At 35.6% G+C, this 21,675-nt stretch overlaps 1 protein-coding gene across 1 annotated transcript; it reads left to right on the forward strand.

Annotated features, from left to right (window-relative positions):
* Positions 1–10,385: 10,385 nt before the first annotated feature.
* Positions 10,386–21,241, forward strand: LOC123526586 (carbohydrate sulfotransferase 1-like). Its single transcript, XM_053523087.1, has 4 exons — positions 10,386–10,671; positions 12,440–12,496; positions 13,108–13,223; positions 14,490–21,241. The coding sequence occupies exons 1-4, from the start codon at positions 10,457–10,459 to the stop codon at positions 15,191–15,193; spliced, it is 1,092 nt and encodes a 363-aa protein (XP_053379062.1). The 5' UTR covers positions 10,386–10,456; the 3' UTR covers positions 15,194–21,241.
* Positions 21,242–21,675: the final 434 nt, after the last annotated feature.

The raw sequence follows: 21,675 nt of genomic DNA on the forward strand, positions 1-21,675 counted from the left end.
CATATAAGGGAGGTTTCACTGGTACAGATTGTCACATTGTTCATATTCATATATCTTGGTGATAGTTTTCACAGTAAAATTACTAGATTTCGTTCTAACATTTCAATAACTCACTGAAAAGAAAAACATGGAAAAAATGTTTGTCTATAACCATTTATTCTATCATTTATGACAATCGTCAAACATACTGGAGATAAATGAAAAGGTTAACAAACCTTCTATATACAAATATGAATAATTTGCTGATAAAATGACAGTGATTACGATAATCATGATATAGTAAGTGAGAAAATATGTATATTTCAAAATAATAGCCTGCGTTAGAAAACAAAAAACAAAAAAAAAAGAAATTATCAAACTGGGAATGTCATGTTCCAAAAACGCAGCCTCCCCAAAACGAAACCCACAGCACACAGACGTGCACACTACAAACACACACACGCACTCGAAAACAGAGCAAACACACGAGGACAAAACGAACAATTAAAGGAACACCGTGGGGCACCGCCTTGGAACGGTCAGTGGCAAAGACACCACTGGGGAGCTTAAGCCGGTTTATGGTGCGCACCCAACCTCACTCTTACCCCCCACCATGTTCTAAAGACATAAAGCCAAATAACTAACCACATTAATAAAGCGGAATAAACTGGAGTTTTAATTAACAACTTGATTTCTTTGAGAAAGAAGCATTTTTTATTCGGATAGATAATATTCCTTCTGCTATTAATATCGAATCTATTGGAAAAATGATGAACGCTTTTCGTGGAGATCATTTTCTACCAAAAATACCAAATCCACGATTTTTAAATTACATTGAAATTAACCCGAGCTTAGAGACTACCGACAAACGTTCTTTGTTACTGTATATGTAAGTTCAAGGAAACAATATTCATGTTCTGCTTGGGAGGAGGGTTGTGGGTGCTAAGCTTCAGCCTTGATTTTCTTTAAGTTTAAATGTTAAAGACTAGCAGTGACTTTCGGAAAGCGAAATAACGACGGTCGAAATCTCGATGGTGATAAAACGAAACTATTATCATGATTAAAACACGAAATCTCGAAACTTCGAAACATGCGCTGCAAAAAGGTCGAAAGGCGATGTTGTAAGTCGATATCACAATAATTAAGGTCAAAAGAAACCGCTTTGATGAACGTTGAAGATACACTGATGAATGTCGGAATTGTAAGGGTGTAAGTCGAAATCACGATGACGAAAAGTGAAACCAAGGTGATGAAAGACGAAACCATGATTGTGAAAGTCAAAATTACAATGACGTAAGCTGAAAGGTGAAACTTGGAACTACAATGGTGAAAGTAAAACTACTGTTGGTAAAGGTGATATATACATATGCGACATTATAAGCATAATGAATACCGTTACTCGAAATGAGGTTTAGAATGTGTATCAGTGTGTTTGCTTTGTGTGAGAGTGTCTTATGTGTTGGTCGTGTGCACGTCCACTGGGTTAACGTTTGGGGGACTGCGTTTTGGGAACGTGGCTTTGAAATTCCCTGTTGGATATTTATCCTTGTTTTTAGAGTACTTACATGTATCGGTATATGCATGCCTATAAATGCTTGCTTTAAAGGGAAAAAAACAAGATACTATGCAAAATCTGGGATATGAAACCCTTTGGCAATATTGGTGGATGCCAATATATGTGCACATTTTTCTAAAATAAAGTCTTAAATTTTCTTATTTCATACTGCTTTAGTCACAAACAATCATGTCAGTTGTCATCGAAGGTCTCCTTCTTAAAGAACAATGTTGCAGTTTTGCGCTTCTCCGCCATCGTCATCTTGCGCATCACGTATCGGTGTAGCAAGCGATTCATGAAGCGCGAGACCACTAAAGCAAAACGCAAGGCCACGGTAGCGAAGCAAGAGATCACCACGACGACGTTGATACTTGGCAATCATGATCTTGCGCTTCGCCATCGAGATTTCGCGCTCCACAAGCATAACTTCACGTTTCACACACAGCCGTTATCAGACATCAGGCAGTGTTTTAACGGAAAACGATTTTCTGTTATTCAATATTTCATATTGTTAGAGGGAGGAACAAAGCCACTTCATAAAAACACAGTAAGGATAAAACGCAGTTTCATACAAGATTCGTAGTGTTTTATTAATGTATACTGTAAAAAACACTGGCACAATATTACATAATTATATAAAAACAAAGTAGTGTTGCAAATATGTATTGGATTGTTAAAATACTAGGTCCTTTAGTATAAGCTATCAATGGCACAAAGAACAAATAATTCTATAAATTGCATACTCATTTTTAACTTCTATCGCGGTTCACAATATTTTTCCCGATTTCATTTATAGTAGAACTTTAGCGACCTCAGACGTATTTTTGCGAGTCGCTTCGTTAGAAAAATGAATGCAAAAAATATTTAAAGTTAATGTGTATGTAACGGCATTTGATCGAGAAAGAAAAAATAATGTTGCATTTTTTAAAAGTTGCGCAGTTACGATGCAGTGCTCTTGCATTTTATCTTTAGACAAATATTATTTGCAGTATCGATGTTTCTTTCGCGCAATTCAGGAAAGCTTTACAACACACATGCACAAATAAACTGAAATATGTCTGTGTGTGCGTGTGTGTTTGCCTTCGGTTTTAACGTCTTTTTCAACACTTTTTCAGTCAAGTAAAAGACGGTGTCGGGCTGACCAGTCCTAGTTCTATCCTCTTAATGCTGAGCGCCAAGCGGGGAAGCTACTATTACCATTTTCTTTGGTATGACGCAGCCAGGGATCGAACCCCGACCTCCCGCTCTCGAAGTTGGTGCTCAATCACTAGGCTACCGAAGTGGTGAAATAAGTGTATTTGATACATCCACAGAATAACTTTCAAAGGGAAATGTTCGAAGGTGATTATCTCGATTTTTTGTTGAAAAGAAAATACAATACTAGTAACTACGTTGTCTTTAGTAATCTGTTCAAGAACATGCATGGAGTGGGTGCCATATTTTTGTTATCAACATGACTTGGAGAAATATTGCTGACAAAGTATTTTGAAATCAGACCAATGGTATCGGTTACAAAGAAAAGTTTTCCATAAAAATAAAGCAATATAGAGCCAATTATCCCCTAGTGGTCAGGGTTTTTAACGAAAATAAATTATTGGAAAGACGGACATGCAAGAATCCTAAAGACTCACCATGAGCACCTCGTGTTTAGGTGAGCTAAAATGTTCATCAGTAACTGTTATTAGCACTAAGTATTTAAATTAGAAATGACATTCTTTCTGTTTAAATAAGACTCAAAATTCAAATTTTGACAGTAAAATAACGTATATGCAGAGTACTAGCTTGACATTGACAATTTGAAATAGATAAAGTTTTGTTATTTAACATTAAAATATCGGTAACATTCGCAGATTTATAAACACAAATTATTGAGCTAAATATAGAATTATTGACCTTAAATAAGGCACATTGAAAATTTAACAGTAAAGTAATTTAAATCAGGGCCATTCAGTATATTAAGGTAAAAATACAGGCGTGTACATAAAAGCATATGAAATGGTAAAAATATAATTGCATTGTAATATGTTTGGTATTTCAGAAAGTAAGAAAAGGCTACTACATAACTATTTACATGATGTACATTTACTAGCTTTGTTGTTCCCGAGACGTGTACCAAAAAAAGCCATATCGACAGTAATCACTATCGCAACCATTTAAAACATATTATTCTTAAATCAGTTTGAACAATAATGCTTTATTACATATTGGCTATAGTTAAAAAGTTATTTTTCATTTCATTTATTTATTTCAAGTTAATATGCATAATGATCACATGCACTTTCACACGTTTCAGAGGAAACCTTAAATGATAAAATTACATCACAGGCATTCTGAAAGACCAACTGTTTGCTTTCTTAGAAACTAAACTAATTCACTATTTTTGTCGCAATTAAATATATAAAAATGTTTGGCATTTGATTTTTATATAATGGTTGATATATTTTTAAGAAGGATTTGAAACTTTGTTGACAGTGTCTATTACCGTGTTCAGACTACGTTTTTAATCCTACATTAACTTGGGTTTATTTTTTAAACTAGTTTGCGTCCACACTATATGTGGTGTAAAACGTGAATTTTGTAAAGGTCAAGTGGTTTCTGTAATGTAGCATTAAAACTACCTCAGGAGGTGGTTTTAATACTACATTAAAAAGTAATGCTACATTATTTTACAAATGTGAACGCAAATGTGGGTTATAACTGGTTTTACAATCCCAAATCCACAGATCTTACCTTTTGGAGGAAGAATACCATGTGTTTCTCTTTTGTATCAAACAATTGATGCTGTGGCTGGCAAAATTAATTGGACTGTTGTTGAAACAAAAACATTAAATTGCGATATGGAGTCATGCTGACGCTCAAAATGGACAATAGATGGAATGAACAGAAATTCTTAGATGAACACAGAAGTTTAATATTGATGACCCCTTCTTGTTTCTGTTAGCTTCAATTCTTTGTAACCTTTTTTGCTTATTGCAAGATATCTGTTAACTTCCAACATTGCATGTATATATTTAAACCACATTTCTTTGCCTAGTGTGGACGCAAACTGGATTATATTTTGATGGGTTTTGAATGTCAAATACCAATTATAGCCAATTAGTGCCTAATAAAAATAAAACCGTTCGGCTAGTGTGAACACGGTATAAGTTATGTAAACATAGGAGAATAAGTTGATCTTACTATTCTCTGTTGAAATTTGAAATGTTTGTTACTCGGTACTGAATGTAAACTACCTTAATTATAACATTTAAGATAAACGAGGTTAAACTATTAATTCATCCGCAGTGTATTGTGTTACAAACTGACATACGGGCCTCAACGTATACAGGTATTGCATCATCTTTTTTTTATAAATTTTTGAGTTATTGAGGTAAATGTCAGATTTTTTTTCTGTATTTGGTAACTTAAATTTCCATTTAAATTTCATAAAATTCGGTTCAGTAATAAAGAAGTTGATATTTTTTAAACTTTAGCAATTTATGTTTCTATCCCCAAAACCACTATCTATTTATAAATACTGCATGACACCCTTGCGAGTATTTTATGCAGGTGCGCGTCAGTGCATAAGAGTTTAAAAGCAGGAATGTACAGGAGAAATAAAGTAATACATAAAGTATTTGTGAGAATTTGAGACAAAGCTGATAGCACTAATAAAAAGGCGAGATGTACAGTAAAAGGATTAAAAACAGCCTGGTCACTCAGAAGTCCTGGCCCAGTTTGGTTACCCCTTGCCTAAACTGGTCCAGGGTAGGTGCTTGAGCAATGTCAGCCGGCAAAGAATTCCAGAGAATGATGGTAGCCGGGTAGAAAGAGAACTTGTAATAATTACAGGGTGTTTGAATTTGCCGAAAAGATAGGGAATGCATGTGTCTAGTGAGCCGGGTAGGAGGTAAAATATAAGATGGCATCGGCACTGCAACCAGTCCATGGACAATCTTGTAAAACATCAGTAGCCTGGCATCATTTCTTCTGTTTGCAAGGGAACGCCACCCCAATTGCTTTAACATGTGTGTGACACTGCTGTAATTTGAATAGTCACTGGTGACCCATCGAGCGGCCCTGCGTTGGACCATCTCGATTTTATGTATGTTGAGCTGTGTATGTGGACTCCACACTGAGCTGCAGTACTCTAGATGTGGTCTAACAAGGGTTTTGTAGGCAAATTCCCTAATATTTTGCTGTTTGGAGGGAATATTGCGCTTAATGAAGTTAAGTGTTTGACTAGCTGTTGAAGTGACCTGGTTTATGTGTTTGTTCCAGTTTAGATCTGAAGTGATGCTAACACCAAGGTATTTTGCATCACTCACGGTTGACTGTGATATAAACAGCAGTATCATCAGCAAATAACCGGACCTGTGAAACAATATTTTCAGGCAGGTCGTTTATGTATAGCAGAACGGTATGTATGTATAACGGGCCTTAAATTGTGCATTTTCCTTTCGCGCCATAATAGTCCGAGCTCACGGCTATGTCGTGATTCTCGTGCAAAATCCAATATTCGGCGGGACATTACAATACAAATTGACTACACCAGATATGCTTAGCACACACCACATTATACAGGCTAACGCTATGTCACTCAAATCGTATTTGTCAATCTTTTCATTGTTAATTATGGATCGCTGGTACTGCATTGTATTGTATAGTATAAATGTATGGTTTGACAAGTATAGTACCGTGTATTTAATTTTTAATTGCAATTTAAAGATAATGTATGCCGGTTTATTGCATATCTATAAAGTGTCCGCTTTGTTACATGTTAGTCGATAATAGCGAGTTATCCTTCATACCAGCTATTGTGTTACGTTTAATTACATTGCATTTTTGTTAATTTGTGTTGTAAATAATAGCTGCAGTTAATCATTTTCTTATCTATAATTTTTCATCGTAATCTTTTCATATCTTTATCATACTTTAACTTTAGTCTAGTAAGTAATTAATTTGAGAATTGATGGAAGTAATAAGTGACGTACTGTATTAACGTGACGTATGAACTTAATAGCACGTATACTTTGTATAAGTAGCACGTATTATTTATGGGAGCCTACAGAGGTATGGTGTACCCAAAGGACCAGTTTTGTGCTTTTATTTGTATTTGCTATTGTGCTTACCATCTGTTATATATTTTAGCTTCTTCCACAAGACGACATTTTCCTGGTGATGTCACGACCCGGAAGTCTTTTACCCGTGGTTTACTTTACTCGCCTATGTGTGAATTCCCAGCGCTGAGAGTCTACGTCCCATAGTTGTGCCTTAACCGCCAAGCTCTGACCTTTGTAATCGATTGAGATATCTCAGGGATACAGACACCGGATATGGGGAGTCAGAATGGGGTCAACGTCTTCGCGATTTAATGGGACAGTACCTTTACTAATAAACATTTCAGTGCTACCCTAAGTTCAAAGTGAAATCGAAACATCTGTATTACCGTCACAGTGATATGTATAATATATAAATAACCTGAGAATTGAACATCTTTTATAAACCATCAGATATTGAGCTCAGTTTTTTTTCTTCTACTTAGTTTACTTTTCATTCATTGTAAATATTCATTTTTTTCTGTAAATAAACTTGTAAATATTGTAATGTGTGTTAAACTGTTCGTATAGTTTCTGTCCCCGGTTCGACCATCCTGTCACATATTCTAAGCAAGCTTTAATTGTATATTTTTTATTCAAAAGATTCAAGCAATTGAACTATCAATACACTGATCAATTATATCGATGTTTCATAATTTAAACACGGAGTCGGCTATTTCTATTAAAACAATATTGAACGGTGACACACTGTCTGATGATTTCTTCACTGCGATCTTTTCAAACTGGATAACAAGATAAAAATATTTTTCTGGCCTTGCTATCATTTACACCAGGATGTAAGTATGCGTTTATATAGTTTTGAGGCACTTTCGTTAGACTATTCTTCTATGTCATTATTGATCATAAAATCACAGTTTTGTAATTGACACATTCTACTTATTCCATATAAAATAAGATTATATTGGGAATATGAAAAACAACTGAAATATCTGCTAAATGTATTTTCACAAAATAATTGTGATCTATATTTTTGCCTTTTTTTTGTTATTTTGCATAACAGCTGGACATTTTTCAAACGTGGAAAATAAAATTCAATGTGACTTATTTGGTATCAAAATGATGGCTCTAATTTGTATGAAATGAATATATGACTTTGACTTTGATAAATGTTGTTTGATTCCAATATTTTGATAAACGTCTTATTTTTCATCTTTTTAGAAAAAAAACGAATTTCATTTCTTTTATTTTAAATCAGCAAAAGTAAATTCTACATTTTCCTGTAACATCTCAACAATGATTGACATTTCCTACTTTTGACTTTGCTTTGATATCTTGTACTAGAGTAATGGTTATCACTTTTATCATTACTTAACAATATGGCTTTATTATTATTGATTGTCACTCATGACTTCCTTCCCTAAATGTTTATTGTTTTTATTGTTATTACATTTACACTTTTTGTTATAACAAAAATAGTTGTTTTATTTTAAAATGGCCTTAAAGTATAATGTTAACCATATACTCGATCTGCCGTATAAGCCCCCGTTTTTCGGCCTCTGGTCATGTAGTATAATGTTAAATATGTCCTCGATATGCGTATTGGCCTTTGCTTGGGGCCTCTAGTGATGTAGTATAATGTTAAATATGTCATCGATATGCGTATTGGCCCTTGCTTGGGGCCTCTAGTTATGTAGTATAATGTTAAATATGTCCTCGATATGTGTATTGGCCCCCGCCTCTGGTCATGTAGTATAATGTTAAATATGTCTTCGATATGCGTATTGGCCCTTGCTTGCGGCGTCTTGTCATGCTATATAATGTTAAACATACCCTCGATCTGCCATATTGGCTCCCACCTTTCGGCCTCTGGTCATGTAGTATAATATTAGTTACACTGCTTGTTGGTGACATGGTATAGGATATACGCTATCCATATCAGGCGAGAGGGAAGCTCGAACCTGATATAAATTTTGGAGACGGCGTATATCCCGTATCCTGTCACCAACAAGCAGTGTAACGATTTTATCTTGCCGACTACCTTTTACATCCTCGCTGTAATTGGCATAATTTTATATTAATAAAGATACTTACAGTTACAATGCAGACTGGAATCCTGCAATCTTCTCTTGTCATCCTGCTTTGATTATAGTTGAATGAGTTGATTAACACCAGTAATAAAATGTAAAATGAACTGTATTTTAACTGAATCAAAAAACACAGAAGCTCATTTATACAGGTTATGAACGGGTTTTGAAAAAAACTTTTTATATTCCATCCTTTCGAAAAATTATCAGATTACATGATGTCAGAAATGTCTTAAAACTTCGGCTTTCGCTTTCGTCCGTTTCCCGTTAATTCCTTTAACTTGCAGGTAGATTAAATTATCCTACAGCAACTACTGTCTTACAAATGTGTTAATTTCTTTGCTTTACGACGATTTAACTAAAATAAATCTTCAACCTGGTAATCGCGGCCGTTCCATACAGAGTTACTGTTCTTTTATTGCCACTAACTTCACGAACCTAATTTAGATAGGAAAAAAAATAGAACGGAAAAAACATAATTTTTATCTCGAAAACGATATCTAGAGCTACAGCTTATAATCTGACTTGATTCAATTACGCTAGCGATGCGGCAGCCATTTCGTTTGTAATCAAAGTTCATATCTGAAATGTACTAGCAGGATATAGAATATATCCTGTCTCCACGTGGCGTCTATTGACCAATAGAAATGCAAGAATCTTGTAGGAGGCAAGATAATGTTAAGTATGCCCTCCTTATGCGTATTGACCCTTGCTTATGGCGTCTTGTTATGCTGTATAATGTTAAACATACCCTCGGTCTGTCATATTGGCACTCAATTTACGGCTCGGTATTTGAACGAAAGACTAATGATATATTACATGTCCACATCAATAACACATTACCAAGGAAGCTAAAACCAAACCATTATTCCGACATTATTTTATCGATATTTTTTTTCTGTCTTTATTTTTTTATGCTTTTCCGATTTCGACTGCGGAAAGATGTTTGTTCTTTTTCCTGTTAAATAAAACAAAACACACTCCTAAACAGAAGATATTGACACTGGCATTTAATTATATGCTTTTGTCTACATAGCTAAACCACAGAAAGAAAGAAACTGATTTGGTTTATGTATAGGGTAGACATCGGATCCTTGTTGTTCCTTCTCTTGAGAAGGAATATATTAATTCGGTAAGTCACACTTGACTGAGCTACTGATATCGAAAGCTGTTGTAATTACAAGCTGGCCAATTAAACTCCATGACCTTAGAAGTAACCTCTGACGTTAAACTATTCTTTCTCAATTGAGGCGACTCTCTGACTGAACGCGTTCCATGGATTACATGATACTAAACCCGAGGATGATTGATTGATTCTTTAATTTCCTCTATGCTTGAAGAACATAACATATTATGTACATTTCAGCCGACCAGATAGACATATATCAGCAAACATAAATGTAAACAACCAAATATTATCGTTACCTTCAAATGTATGGTTAATATGTGAAAACAAACCCCATTGCGACCCTCTAATTATGCGCAACAGATTCACAAATCGAATCATTAAGGATTGACCGGGTCAATGTCTTATTGCCGTATTTACTCTACTGAAATTGGTAACAGATTTAACTTGTTGTTAGATTTAACAATTTTGTTAAATAACTAGCGTAAATACTTACCTGACATTTTTAGGCAGTAAAAAACAGACATTGCAACCAAACTTTTACAAGATGATCATTTTATATTCATTTAGATGTGCCCTAGAAGGAACTTTTGCTATGCTTTAACTTGTTTAACTTATCTGCAGATATTTCGACCACTCGTAGACATTTGAACCACTATCTGAATATGGCGGTATGGTCCTGCTTACTGGGTTGTATTTACATATTTCAGTCAAGTACTACGACGTTTTAATCAGCAGCTACATGCGAAGCGGTAGTACACTGACGGGTATTATTCTAGGCTGGAGAGCTGACACGTTCTATTTATATGAACCTTTCTGGAAAGTCTCGCAGTGGGCTTACTGGCATGGTAACGACACAGTTTGTCGCTCTGATTATCTAGACTGCAGGTAAGTTAGACTGCATGTATTTTAATCTAACAAAGTTTAAAGTATATCTTAGTCATCATTATTGTATTCTTATGTGATAATCATGTAGGGATAACAAAGCACATCTGCAGAATTCCTAGGGATCAGTTGGTGCACGAACTCGGAAGGGCAAAAGTACCAACGTATCCTGAGGAATTCTGAAGATATTATAATACAAAATGAACATGCGCTTACACTGTTCTAGCATAAATCGCGTAGAAATAAATAACATATGAATATAGCGTTCATCATCATTATGAAATTTCATCAAAGTCACAGGGAAGTAACTAACGAGGCCTCTGATTGGTTGAAAAAAGTATATGGTATTCTGCAGTGTATATCTACCATGTAAAGTGATCTCCCATTGGTGCAAAATATGTTGGATGTGTTTGAAAACTACCTTATTTCATAAAATAAAACTGTAATCCATGATTACTGGCTAAAATAATATGAGATGATGCACTTTGTGTGAGAAATATGCATGTTCTAACAGTAGGGCATTTTTATGAAAAATGAAAAAAAATCACTGCCGGACAACGGGTAACCGAGTTCAAAGAGAAAAAAGTGCCCAAAAGTGATGCCCAACATATATATTCCCTGCAGTGTTTCGATAGTTCTTGGATAGTTCTTTCAACCTGAGTAGGTGGCATCAAATGTTTTAATGTTAGGAAAGGCCCGTGACCGGAAACATTACAATGTGGGCCTATGGAAATTTAGTTGTTTCCCTATGACCAAAGGCGCAGGAGTATCAGTGTTTCTTTATGACGTTGGCGTCTTTTCCGTTTGAATTATTCATCTTTGGGTCGTAATACATTTACGCTTTGGCACGAAACGCGCATATCATATAAAAATGTGTTTAACAGCGCGTGAGGACTAAAATCTCTCTATTAACACACGTTTACTTAACTGTTAAAACATCCCCAAAAATATGCTTCAGTGAACAATGCATATTTCAATACAGGTGTGATTATGTTTATCATCCAAAATAAAAGTTCTGTTAGGATACTGATAGTACTAGATACAGTGCATGTTCTACATGCATTCGACTGCATATTCTTTATATATATGGTAATTTAGTTTTACACTTGTGTGAAGACCATATGAGCCGCGCCATGAGAAAACCAACATAATGCATTTTCGAACAGTTTGGATCCAGACCAGACTGCGTGTCAGAATCCATGCTGTTCGCTAACAATTTCTTAAATTGCAATAGGCTTTGAAAGCGAACAACATGGATCCTGACTAGACTGCGTGGATGCACAGGCTGGTCTGGGTCCATGCTGGTCACAAATGCACTATGTTGGTTTTCTCATGGTGCGGCTCATATGAATCTCCGGAAACTGCTTCGTCTGAGATCGAATCTAAACAACCATTTCTATTAGTGACAATTGTCCTAATTTATCAAGTTCTATGAAGCCTTTATAGTATCATCATGGACATTCAAGTTGTATTGTTTCTCTTAATTTTGACAAGACCGCCTCGGTATGTTTTTAGAACTTCCGCTTCGTGTGCAGGATATCTGGGTTCGATCCATGGCCGCGTTATACCAAAGACTTGAAAAAATGGCACTAGTAGATTCCTCGTTTACAAGTAGACACAGTTGTTTTTACCATGAGAAAACTATTGGAAAAGACACCAATCCCAAACAAACACTCGAAAAGACAGCTATAAAATGTCTAACACATGTTTAATTATCATTGTCCATATAAATATAAAACTAAAAAGATGTGTATATGTCTTTTTTCTTCAGGAAAGTAGAACCAGGGAAGGCAGTTCAAGACAAATCATTTCCTAACAACAAATACAAGTAATACAATATATCTTCACTTTATCAAAACCACAAAAATGTTTTGAAATGTTACAGCCAGTTTTGTCTTGAACAGATGGTTATGTTGTAGTCCATCTACTGTTGATATCTATTTTTTTTTTCAAATAGCCACTTGGTACTTGGTAGGGTCCGTGTCTACGAATGCTGTAACATCTAGCGTTGTCTGCGATATCGCTCATAACTAGCAAAAAACGGCATCTGTGCATCAACCCGTGGTTACATAATGAATTATTCCTGAATTAAATTTCTATAAAATAATTAAATATTTGTTTTTCATCTGTACTTATTGTCTTCCTGTGGGACAAACCCTTTTGCTGAAATGAAAACTTTCATATTTTAACGTTTTAAGAGTTATATTGGGACTCCTAAAAGCTAATGCAGACCAATGTATATTTTGCAAAATCGTTTTTATCTATTTTTTGTTTAAAAACTTTGGGTTAATCTTAAGTAACTAAGTATTCGTATCTTTTCATAAAGAATTGGCTTGTTAAAATTTTGAAAAGAATCAAAACACACCCTTAATCGAGTATTGAATGATGCCCAGTCACATGTTTTGGTCCAGTGTCAGTAAACATTCTCTTTGTTTTCAGAGACCACCCTGTGTCATTAGTCATGGCAATGAAGATATTAAGAAAAATCTACAGTTGTCAATTTGATGGCTTGAAACGGACAGTTTTTGATCGGCACATAACAGTTGGATTAGGCGGTAAGTGTTAAATATTATATCAGTGGACATTTACATCAATTTGGGGAGCTACAAAGTGAGTTCAAACTGCATTGGGTCTTTCACAAACAATCTTTAGGAGAAAGATGTCATTGTTATTTCACCGTTTTTATAACATAAGTTTTCTTATGGCCTTAGAAATTAATATAAAGTACGCCTTCATGAATTGTAGTAGGAGTGTTTCAAATACTAAAGAAATCTTTCATTTTGTAATTGAAAGATCATTTATATAGGAAAATCTGACAAACGAAATTAAAATTTTGCAATATTTAACGTTCACTACACATGTTTTGCCAACAGAGAGTAGCATATCCTGAAAGCTTGACAAGAAGAAGAATGTAAAAAAGTATACTAAAATATTGGGTCCATAAATTGTTCTTGTATCATATCAAGACCGAGGTCTGATGGTACTTAAAGTCAAAATCTATTAAGTAATACAATGTATCTTATTAAAGTAATACTTTTGTACTTAAGGTCAGGCTGAAAAAAAAACAAAAAAAAACAACATAAGTACTCTAAAGACACGTTTGCGACAATGAACATCACAAACTGTCGTTGATGCAGATGTTATTTATGGGCATCGTATAATATTTAGTAACAGCATTTTTAGTTATATATGGTAATACATAGGTTTGCTTAAACGAGGGAGTGGACCGGCTGTTTTTAAATCCATGTTCGGTGTTCAGTCTCTTTAGAGATGGACGCTACGTTTTTCGTGAAAGACAGGGCATCGTTCCAGAAAATTTGCTTAGCTAGACAAAGTGTGAACTTGGGAGTACACTGTATAAAATTGAATTACTAACAGTCCTATAGGACAAACAATGAAATAAAAGTTTGAAAAAATTATATTTAGGAGAAAACCTATGAAAATCTGAACATTTGTGAAACAGGCCCTAGTTCTCCTTAAGCCCGCTGGATCTACTAGTATACTGCTTCGTAATTGTCTTCTCACTTTTTTGTCGGGCAAGAGTGGTGTTTCTCTTGTTGGGCTATCATCTTCAATGGAGCTGACTGCAGGTTTTTAGGGTTTTTCAAGTGTGCTTATCATAAACATTTACATGAGCTTGTTGTATATATCGTGTATTTTATTGCATTTTGTTTCGATTCTCTTACATCTTTTCTCTGGCTTCGGAACATATGAGGTGTTTTTACTACTGCTTGTTTTCTATATACTCTGTATAGACCGAAATATAGAAATGTACTTTATATTTAATTACTTAATTTTTTTTCAATCTGTTTCTTGCATAGGTCCCAGCTGGAGTCAGATGCGTACTTGCATGAAAAGCAAGGGGGAATTTGAATCATGTCTTCAGAGTTATATTCCACAAAACTGTAAGAACGCAACACATCGTGTCGCCAAAGTACTGCGACTGTCAGTTGATCTGCTGGAAGATATACTTCGTGCACGTAAAAACCTGAAGGTCATTCATCTGTTTAGAGATCCAAGGGCAATCATCAATTCAAGAATTGAGAGAAAATGGTATCCACCACATAAAGAAGAACGAATCATTGAGAACGCCAAAACTTTATGCAATAAAATGCTGTATGACTTTCAAGCAGGTCAAAAATTATCTAAACTTTACCCTGATCGATTTATGTTCGTTTACTATGAAGATTTAAGCGAAAACCCATCCGGTAAATCGAAAGAATTATTCAAATATTTTGGTATGAATTTAGAGGAACATAAGTACAGACACGTGAAGAAATTATCTGTATTTAACAACGCAGCGAAACGAAGTGAACGTCAGAATAACACAGCATTCTGGTGGAGAAAGTCCTTAAAGTGGGACATTGTGCAGAAAATGGAGCCATTATGTAAAGATGTCTTTACAGAACTTGGATATAAAATTTTTACTAACGTGCAGGAATATCAAAACCTCTCAACTTCCAGTATTACTATACCAAATAAGTATTTAATCCTGAAGGTTAAAGAGAATGCATCCCAAGATTAATTTGTAGCTTTGGTTTTGTTTACGTTATAAAAAAAAATCTGTAGGAAAATCCCTCGGAAGCATAGAATGCAACAAAGCAAAATGATAGCAAATTCGGTTTGACTGAGGTTGTTCATTAGAGGTTGGGAAAGTGCAACACCTCTCACACCCCCTAGCACCGGTTTTAGCGGAACTCTTAATACACATGAGCAACGAGTGGATAAATCTACACATTCATTACTAGTTTAATTATTATCATCATCATACTTATCATTATCATATTTTTATTATTGTTGTTGTCGATATGGTTTTATTATAGTTATTTGAGAGAACAACAATCAAATCTAAACATTTATAGTGTTTCATCAATGCTCTTGATCAATACGTGTTTTAGCCCCCGCCTATAAAACAATACGTCATTTTAGGTTGTCGTAACGGATAACACATGAGTTTTTACTGTACCGGCGGCGTCGGAGGCTTGTCTAGACACGTTGTTTTAACAATTCTGAACAAGCCCATACAACGATAACACCAATTAATTGACAAAAAATCCATAACTCATGCTAGCATTTTGACATTATGCCCCTCATGTACTTAGCCATTGCTTCAACAAAACACAGTCTATGTCTGTCAGCGAGTTATTACCTCAGTATCTGTATACAGCTTAATAAAACTTCACACATCAACTTTATAATATTCCATAACATTTACTATTGTTTTCATTTCGATGCCTCTTTTTATACTTAGCCATTTTTCTTTTCTTCAACAATAGGCCTTGATTCTATTACTAAAGAACTACAGGCCTGTTTCAAACCTACCTTTTGTCTCAAAAGAAAAGTAGTAGATCAACGCATTGAGTGAAACCTGACTTCGAAGAACCTACATGAACTGCATCAGTCGGCATACAGATTTTTGCATCACTCGACAGAAACTGCACTTCTCAAAGTTCCAAATGACATTCTTCAATCCCTGGATCAAAACGAAATCACAATCTTGGTAATGCTTGACTTATCAGCTGCGTTTGATACTATCGACCATGAAACGTTGCTTAAACGCTTGGAAAAGGACTTCGGGATCATTAGCAAACCACTACAGTGGATGACTTCTTATCTGAATGACCGCTACCAAACAGTCTCAGTAAATGGCGAACTATCTACTCCAGTCCATATGAAATACAGTGTACCACAAGGATCTGTCCTAGGACCGAAAAACTACATCATGTACACAAAACCCGTTGGTTCAATCTGCAGAAGCCATGGACTGAATCATCAATTTTATGCCGATGATTGACAACTATACTTATCGTTTAAGCCAAAAATTATTTCCCATCAACACGAAGCCCTATCTCGGATTGAAATCTGTCTCAACGACATAGTCTCTTGAATGCATCAGAACATGCTGAAGCTCAATACTGACAAAACTGAGGTCATTTTGTTTCACACAAATCACACAAAAATACCCGAAGATATCTGCGTGAAAGTAGGACACTCTCAGATTAAACCATCAATTTGTGTGAAGAATCTCGGCGCTAGAATGGATTCAAACATAGTCATGACACAGGATGTTAACACTCTCTGTAGAGCTAGTTACGTACAACTTCGGCAAATTGGCCACATCAGGCAGTACATTACAGCTGATGCTACCAAGTCTCTTGTGAACTCTCTGGTTACATCGAAAGTAGACTACTGTAATTCGCTGCTGTATGGAATTTCCAAAGACACACTGCAAAAACTTCAATGTGTACAAAACACAGCGGCCCGCATCATAACCAGGACTCCAAGATTCGAACACATCACGCCGGTCTTAAAGGAGTTGCATTGGATTCCGGTTCAGCACCGCATTGAGTTCAAAATCTTGACACTTACATACAAAGCCATGCCATCCTAAGTACATTGTCGATATGTTGGACGTGTACAAGCCTCGTAGAGACTTAAGGTCGGCAAATGGCCCGGTGTCTTTGGTTGTACCGAGGAGTCGAACAGTAAAGTATGGTGACAGAAGTTTCAGTGCCCTCCCAGCAAGCATCAGAGATTCAAGCTCACTGTCCGCATTTAAAAAATCTTTGAAAACGCATCTCTTTCACATATGTTATAAATAAATAACAAAATCTGGAATACTGTTGAAAATGGCGTTAAACCAAATCACATTCAACATGTAATATCTGAAATACTGTTAAAATGGCGTTAAACCAAAAACCATGAAAGTGAGAAAGGGTTTGGTCTCGTAATGTAATTTAACGTTGAACATAATTTATGGATGAACTTGTTTTAATTACTATTCATTTTAATCTTTTACCAATATATTTTATGTATGTATGTGTATGTATGTGTTCTTTATGTTTTTGTAAAGCACTTTTGGACGTATATATTTTGTATGAAAAAAGTGCTATATACGTTAGGTATCATAATAATAATAATAATAATAATATGTTGACAATTGTCAGCAGATTAGTATTTCAGTACTTATACTTCGCAACTGAACAAACGAAACTTTACACAATTCTTTGCGATGATGGTAATGCCAAAGGAATAACACAGGCACCATAACTATTTCATCTTTTTGATAAAATACGTAAAATGTTCGTCTGCCTTGAATGCATTTTTAGCTCACCTGTCACAAAGTGACAAGGTGAGCTTTTGTGATTGCGCGGTGTCCGTCGTCCGTCCGTCCGTGCGTGCGTGCGTCCGTGCGTCCGTAAACTTTTGCTTGTGACCACTCTAGAGGTCACATTTTTCATGGGATCTTTATGAAAATTGGTCAGAATGTTCATCTTGATGATATCTAGGTCAAGTTCGAAACTGGGTCACGTGTCATCAAAAACTAGGTCAGTAGGTCTAAAAATAGAAAAACCTTGTGACCTCTCTAGAGGCCATATATTTCACAAGATCTTCATGAAAATTGGTCAGAATGTTCACCTTGATGATATCTAGGTCAAGTTCGAAACTGAATCACATGCCATCAAAAACTAGGTCAGTAGGTCTAAAAATAGAAAAACGTTGTGACCTCTCTAGAGGCCATATATTTCGCAAGATCTTCATGAAAATTGCTCAAAACGTTCACCTTGATGATATCTAGGTCAAGTTCGAAACTGGGTCACGAGCCGTCAAAAACTAGGTCAGTAGGTCAAATAATAGAAAAACCTTGTGACCTCTCTAAAGGCCATATTTTTCATAGGATCTGTATGAAAGTTGGTCTGAATGTTCATCTTGATGATATCTAGGTCAAGTTTGAAACTGGGTCACGTGCGATCAAAAACTAGGTCAGTAGGTCTAAAAATAGAAAAATCTTGTGACCTCTCTAGAGGCCATATATTTCATGAGATCTTCATGAAAATTGGTCAGAATGTTCACCTTGATGACATCTAGGTCAAGTTCGAAAGTGGGTCACGTGCCATCAAAAACTAGGTCAGTAGGTCAAATAATAGAAAAACCTTGTGACCTCTCTAGAGGCCATATTTTTCATGGGATCTGTATGAAAGTTGGTCTGAATGTTCATCTTGATGATATCTAGGTCAAGTTCGAAAGTGGGTCAGGTGCCATCAAAAACTAGGTCAGTAGGTCAAATAATAGAATAACCTTGTGACCTCTCTAAAGGCCATATTTTTCATTGGATCTGTATGAAAATTGGTCTGAATGTTCATCTTGATGATATCTAGGTCTAGTTCTAAACAGGGTCATGTGCGGTCAAAAACTAGGTCAGTAGGTCTAAAAATAGAAAAACCTTGTGACCTCTCTAGAGGCCATACTTGTGAATGGATCTCCATAAAAATTGGTCAGAATGTTCACCTTGATGATATCTAGGTCAAGTTTGAAACTGGGTCACGTGCCTTAAAAAACTAGGTCAGTAGGTCACATAATAAAAAACCTTGTGACCTCTCTAGAGGCCATACTTTCATGGGATGTTTATGAAAGTTGGTCTGAATGTTCATCTTGATGATATCTAGGTCAAGTTTGAAACTGGGCCAACTGCGGTCAAAAACTAGGTCAGTAGGTCTAAAATTATTAAAATCTTTTGACCTCTCTAGAGGCCATATTTTTCAAGGATCTTCATGAAAATTGATCTGAATGTTCACCTTGATGATATCTAGGTCAGTTTCGAAACTGGGTCACGTGCGGTCAGAAACTAGGCTAGTAGGTATAAAAATAGAAAAACCTTTTGACCTCTCTAGAGGCCATACTTTTCATGAGATCTTCATGAAAATTAGTGAGAATGTTCACCTTGATGATATCTAGGTAAAGTTCAAAACAGGGTCAGGTACCTTCGAAAACTAGGTCAATAGGTCAAATAATAAAAAAACCTTGTCACCTCTGTAGAGACCATATTTTTCAATGGATCTTCATGAAAATTGGTCATAATTTTTATCTTGATAATATCTAGATCAAGTTCAAAACTGGGTCACATGAGCTCAAAAACTAGGTCACTATGTCAAATAATAGAAAAAACGACGTCATACTCAAAACTGGGTCATGTGGGAAGAGGTGAGCGATTCAGGACCATCATGGTCCTCTTGTTATTATTCCTGGCTGTAAAGTCGTACGGGGAATATAGAAAGGAAGGTCATATATATGTGTCCGCCTGTCTGACTGCACCTTACCCTTTCACATCCTCACCCATCTACGTTCAAATAAGTATTTCTGTTACCTCAACTTCTCCAGTGTTTCGATATACAGTCACTTGATATCATAGTTTCCCATCTTTCAGCCGTCCACATTAAGTACTTCACCCCATTCCCACCTATCAGCCGACATTACACTTCCCGTTTTTTTTTTTTTTTTTGTTTTTTTTTTTTTTTGGTTTTTGTTGTTTTTTTTGCTTTATTATATTTCTTGGTGAGTATCTCCAGTCACACCCCGCCCACATTACCCTTAATCCCATGCACACAAAATGTGCATTCCACTTAAAATGATTCTAAAAATACATGTTTCGCGCCATAGAACCATAGTGCCATACCATGTCCAAACAAAAATCCGTCATTTAGTTTAATCTAACATTAACATGAGGGACGGACCAGTTTCAAATGTTGGTAAAACTTGTGCTCCAGTCCTTTTGTATTATCACACTATTGCAATGTTACGGAATGTATTTTGGTGAACTGTGGTATTATATGTCTTGATGTACTTTTGCTGTTGTATCTATCATGTCTTTTGTGAGTTTTGCAATAAAATATTATTAAACTATAACTATCATACTATGTAACCATTGATCACCGGTGGAAACGGGAAGACGGCTTCTGAAAGAAAATTCACTGTTTGTAAAAATGGTGTATCTAATTAATTTTACTATCTGTTTATATGTCAAAAATTTGTTTATTAAAGCAAAGGGTATTTGAAACACTATTTCTAAGTTAATCCAATTTTTGTTCTGTAAGAATTGTACTCTAGCACAAAGTAATGTAACCGTACTAAGTGAACTTTGAACATTTGTAGACGTAATTACTAAGAACATGTCACACTTCGATATTTATTGGAAAATTGGTAAAATATATATTACAAAAGTCTACATTATCACAGTTTGATGTGTTATGTAGTATTATATACATGTATCAGACTGTTTCATATATTTAGCTATGTTTATTGTTTTCTATTTACTTGCAATTTATTAATAGATATGCCGCCATTATTATGAAAATGGGATGCTTATATGTTGTTTACTTGATGTAGAAAATAAATGTTTTAAAGTTTGAAAGAAACGTTTGCCAGTCCGAGCTGGAGTAACTGAATATTAATATTTATAGATAATTACTACAACCACGGGCACGGACATCACAGACATCGAGGCCTTCGAGGCTGGTCTCCGTGCCTCGGTAGCAGCCTCGCCTCTGTACGCAATGTAGACAACTCATGTATGTATCATAGTTTTAACTGTATATAGTCAAATTTTAACTGCACAGCCTTTAGAGTTGTGACTGTCTTGCCCAAACCCAACCGTGGACAAAGTACAATCCAGTTATTGGAGTCCGGTCCTGTACACGGGAGAAGGAAGATTACTGAATATATATGACCTATCTGTTTTTAAATTTATTATTTGAGCCGTGCCATAAGAAAACCAACATAGTGGGTTTGCGACCAGCATGGATCCAGACCAGCCTGCGCATCCGCGCAGTCTGGTCAGGATCCATGCTGTTCGCTTTTAAAGCCTACTGCAATTAGAGAAACCGTTAGCGAACAGCATGGATCCTGACCAGACTGCGCGGATGCGCAGGCTGGACTGGATCCATGCTGGTCGCAAACCCACTATGTTGGTTTTCCCATGGCACGGCTCATTTTATGTTACTGTAATTGTACATGTATATCATTTGCATCTAGGAAAATATATATTTATGAAAGTTTCTTGTACTTACCACCAAAAAAAGCACCCACCAACATTCTTCCATCTCCCTTCTCATATACAAATTTAAATATGAGCATTAAATATGGATATTAATAGGAACGTGTAAGACTTTTGTTTGCGTAGGATATTATAAGTCAATGAATCGGAAATAAGGGGGAAAGTGACAATAGGCA

Source organism: Mercenaria mercenaria, chromosome 14 (assembly GCF_021730395.1).
Source record: "Mercenaria mercenaria strain notata chromosome 14, MADL_Memer_1, whole genome shotgun sequence".
NCBI lineage: Eukaryota > Metazoa > Mollusca > Bivalvia > Venerida > Veneridae > Mercenaria > Mercenaria mercenaria.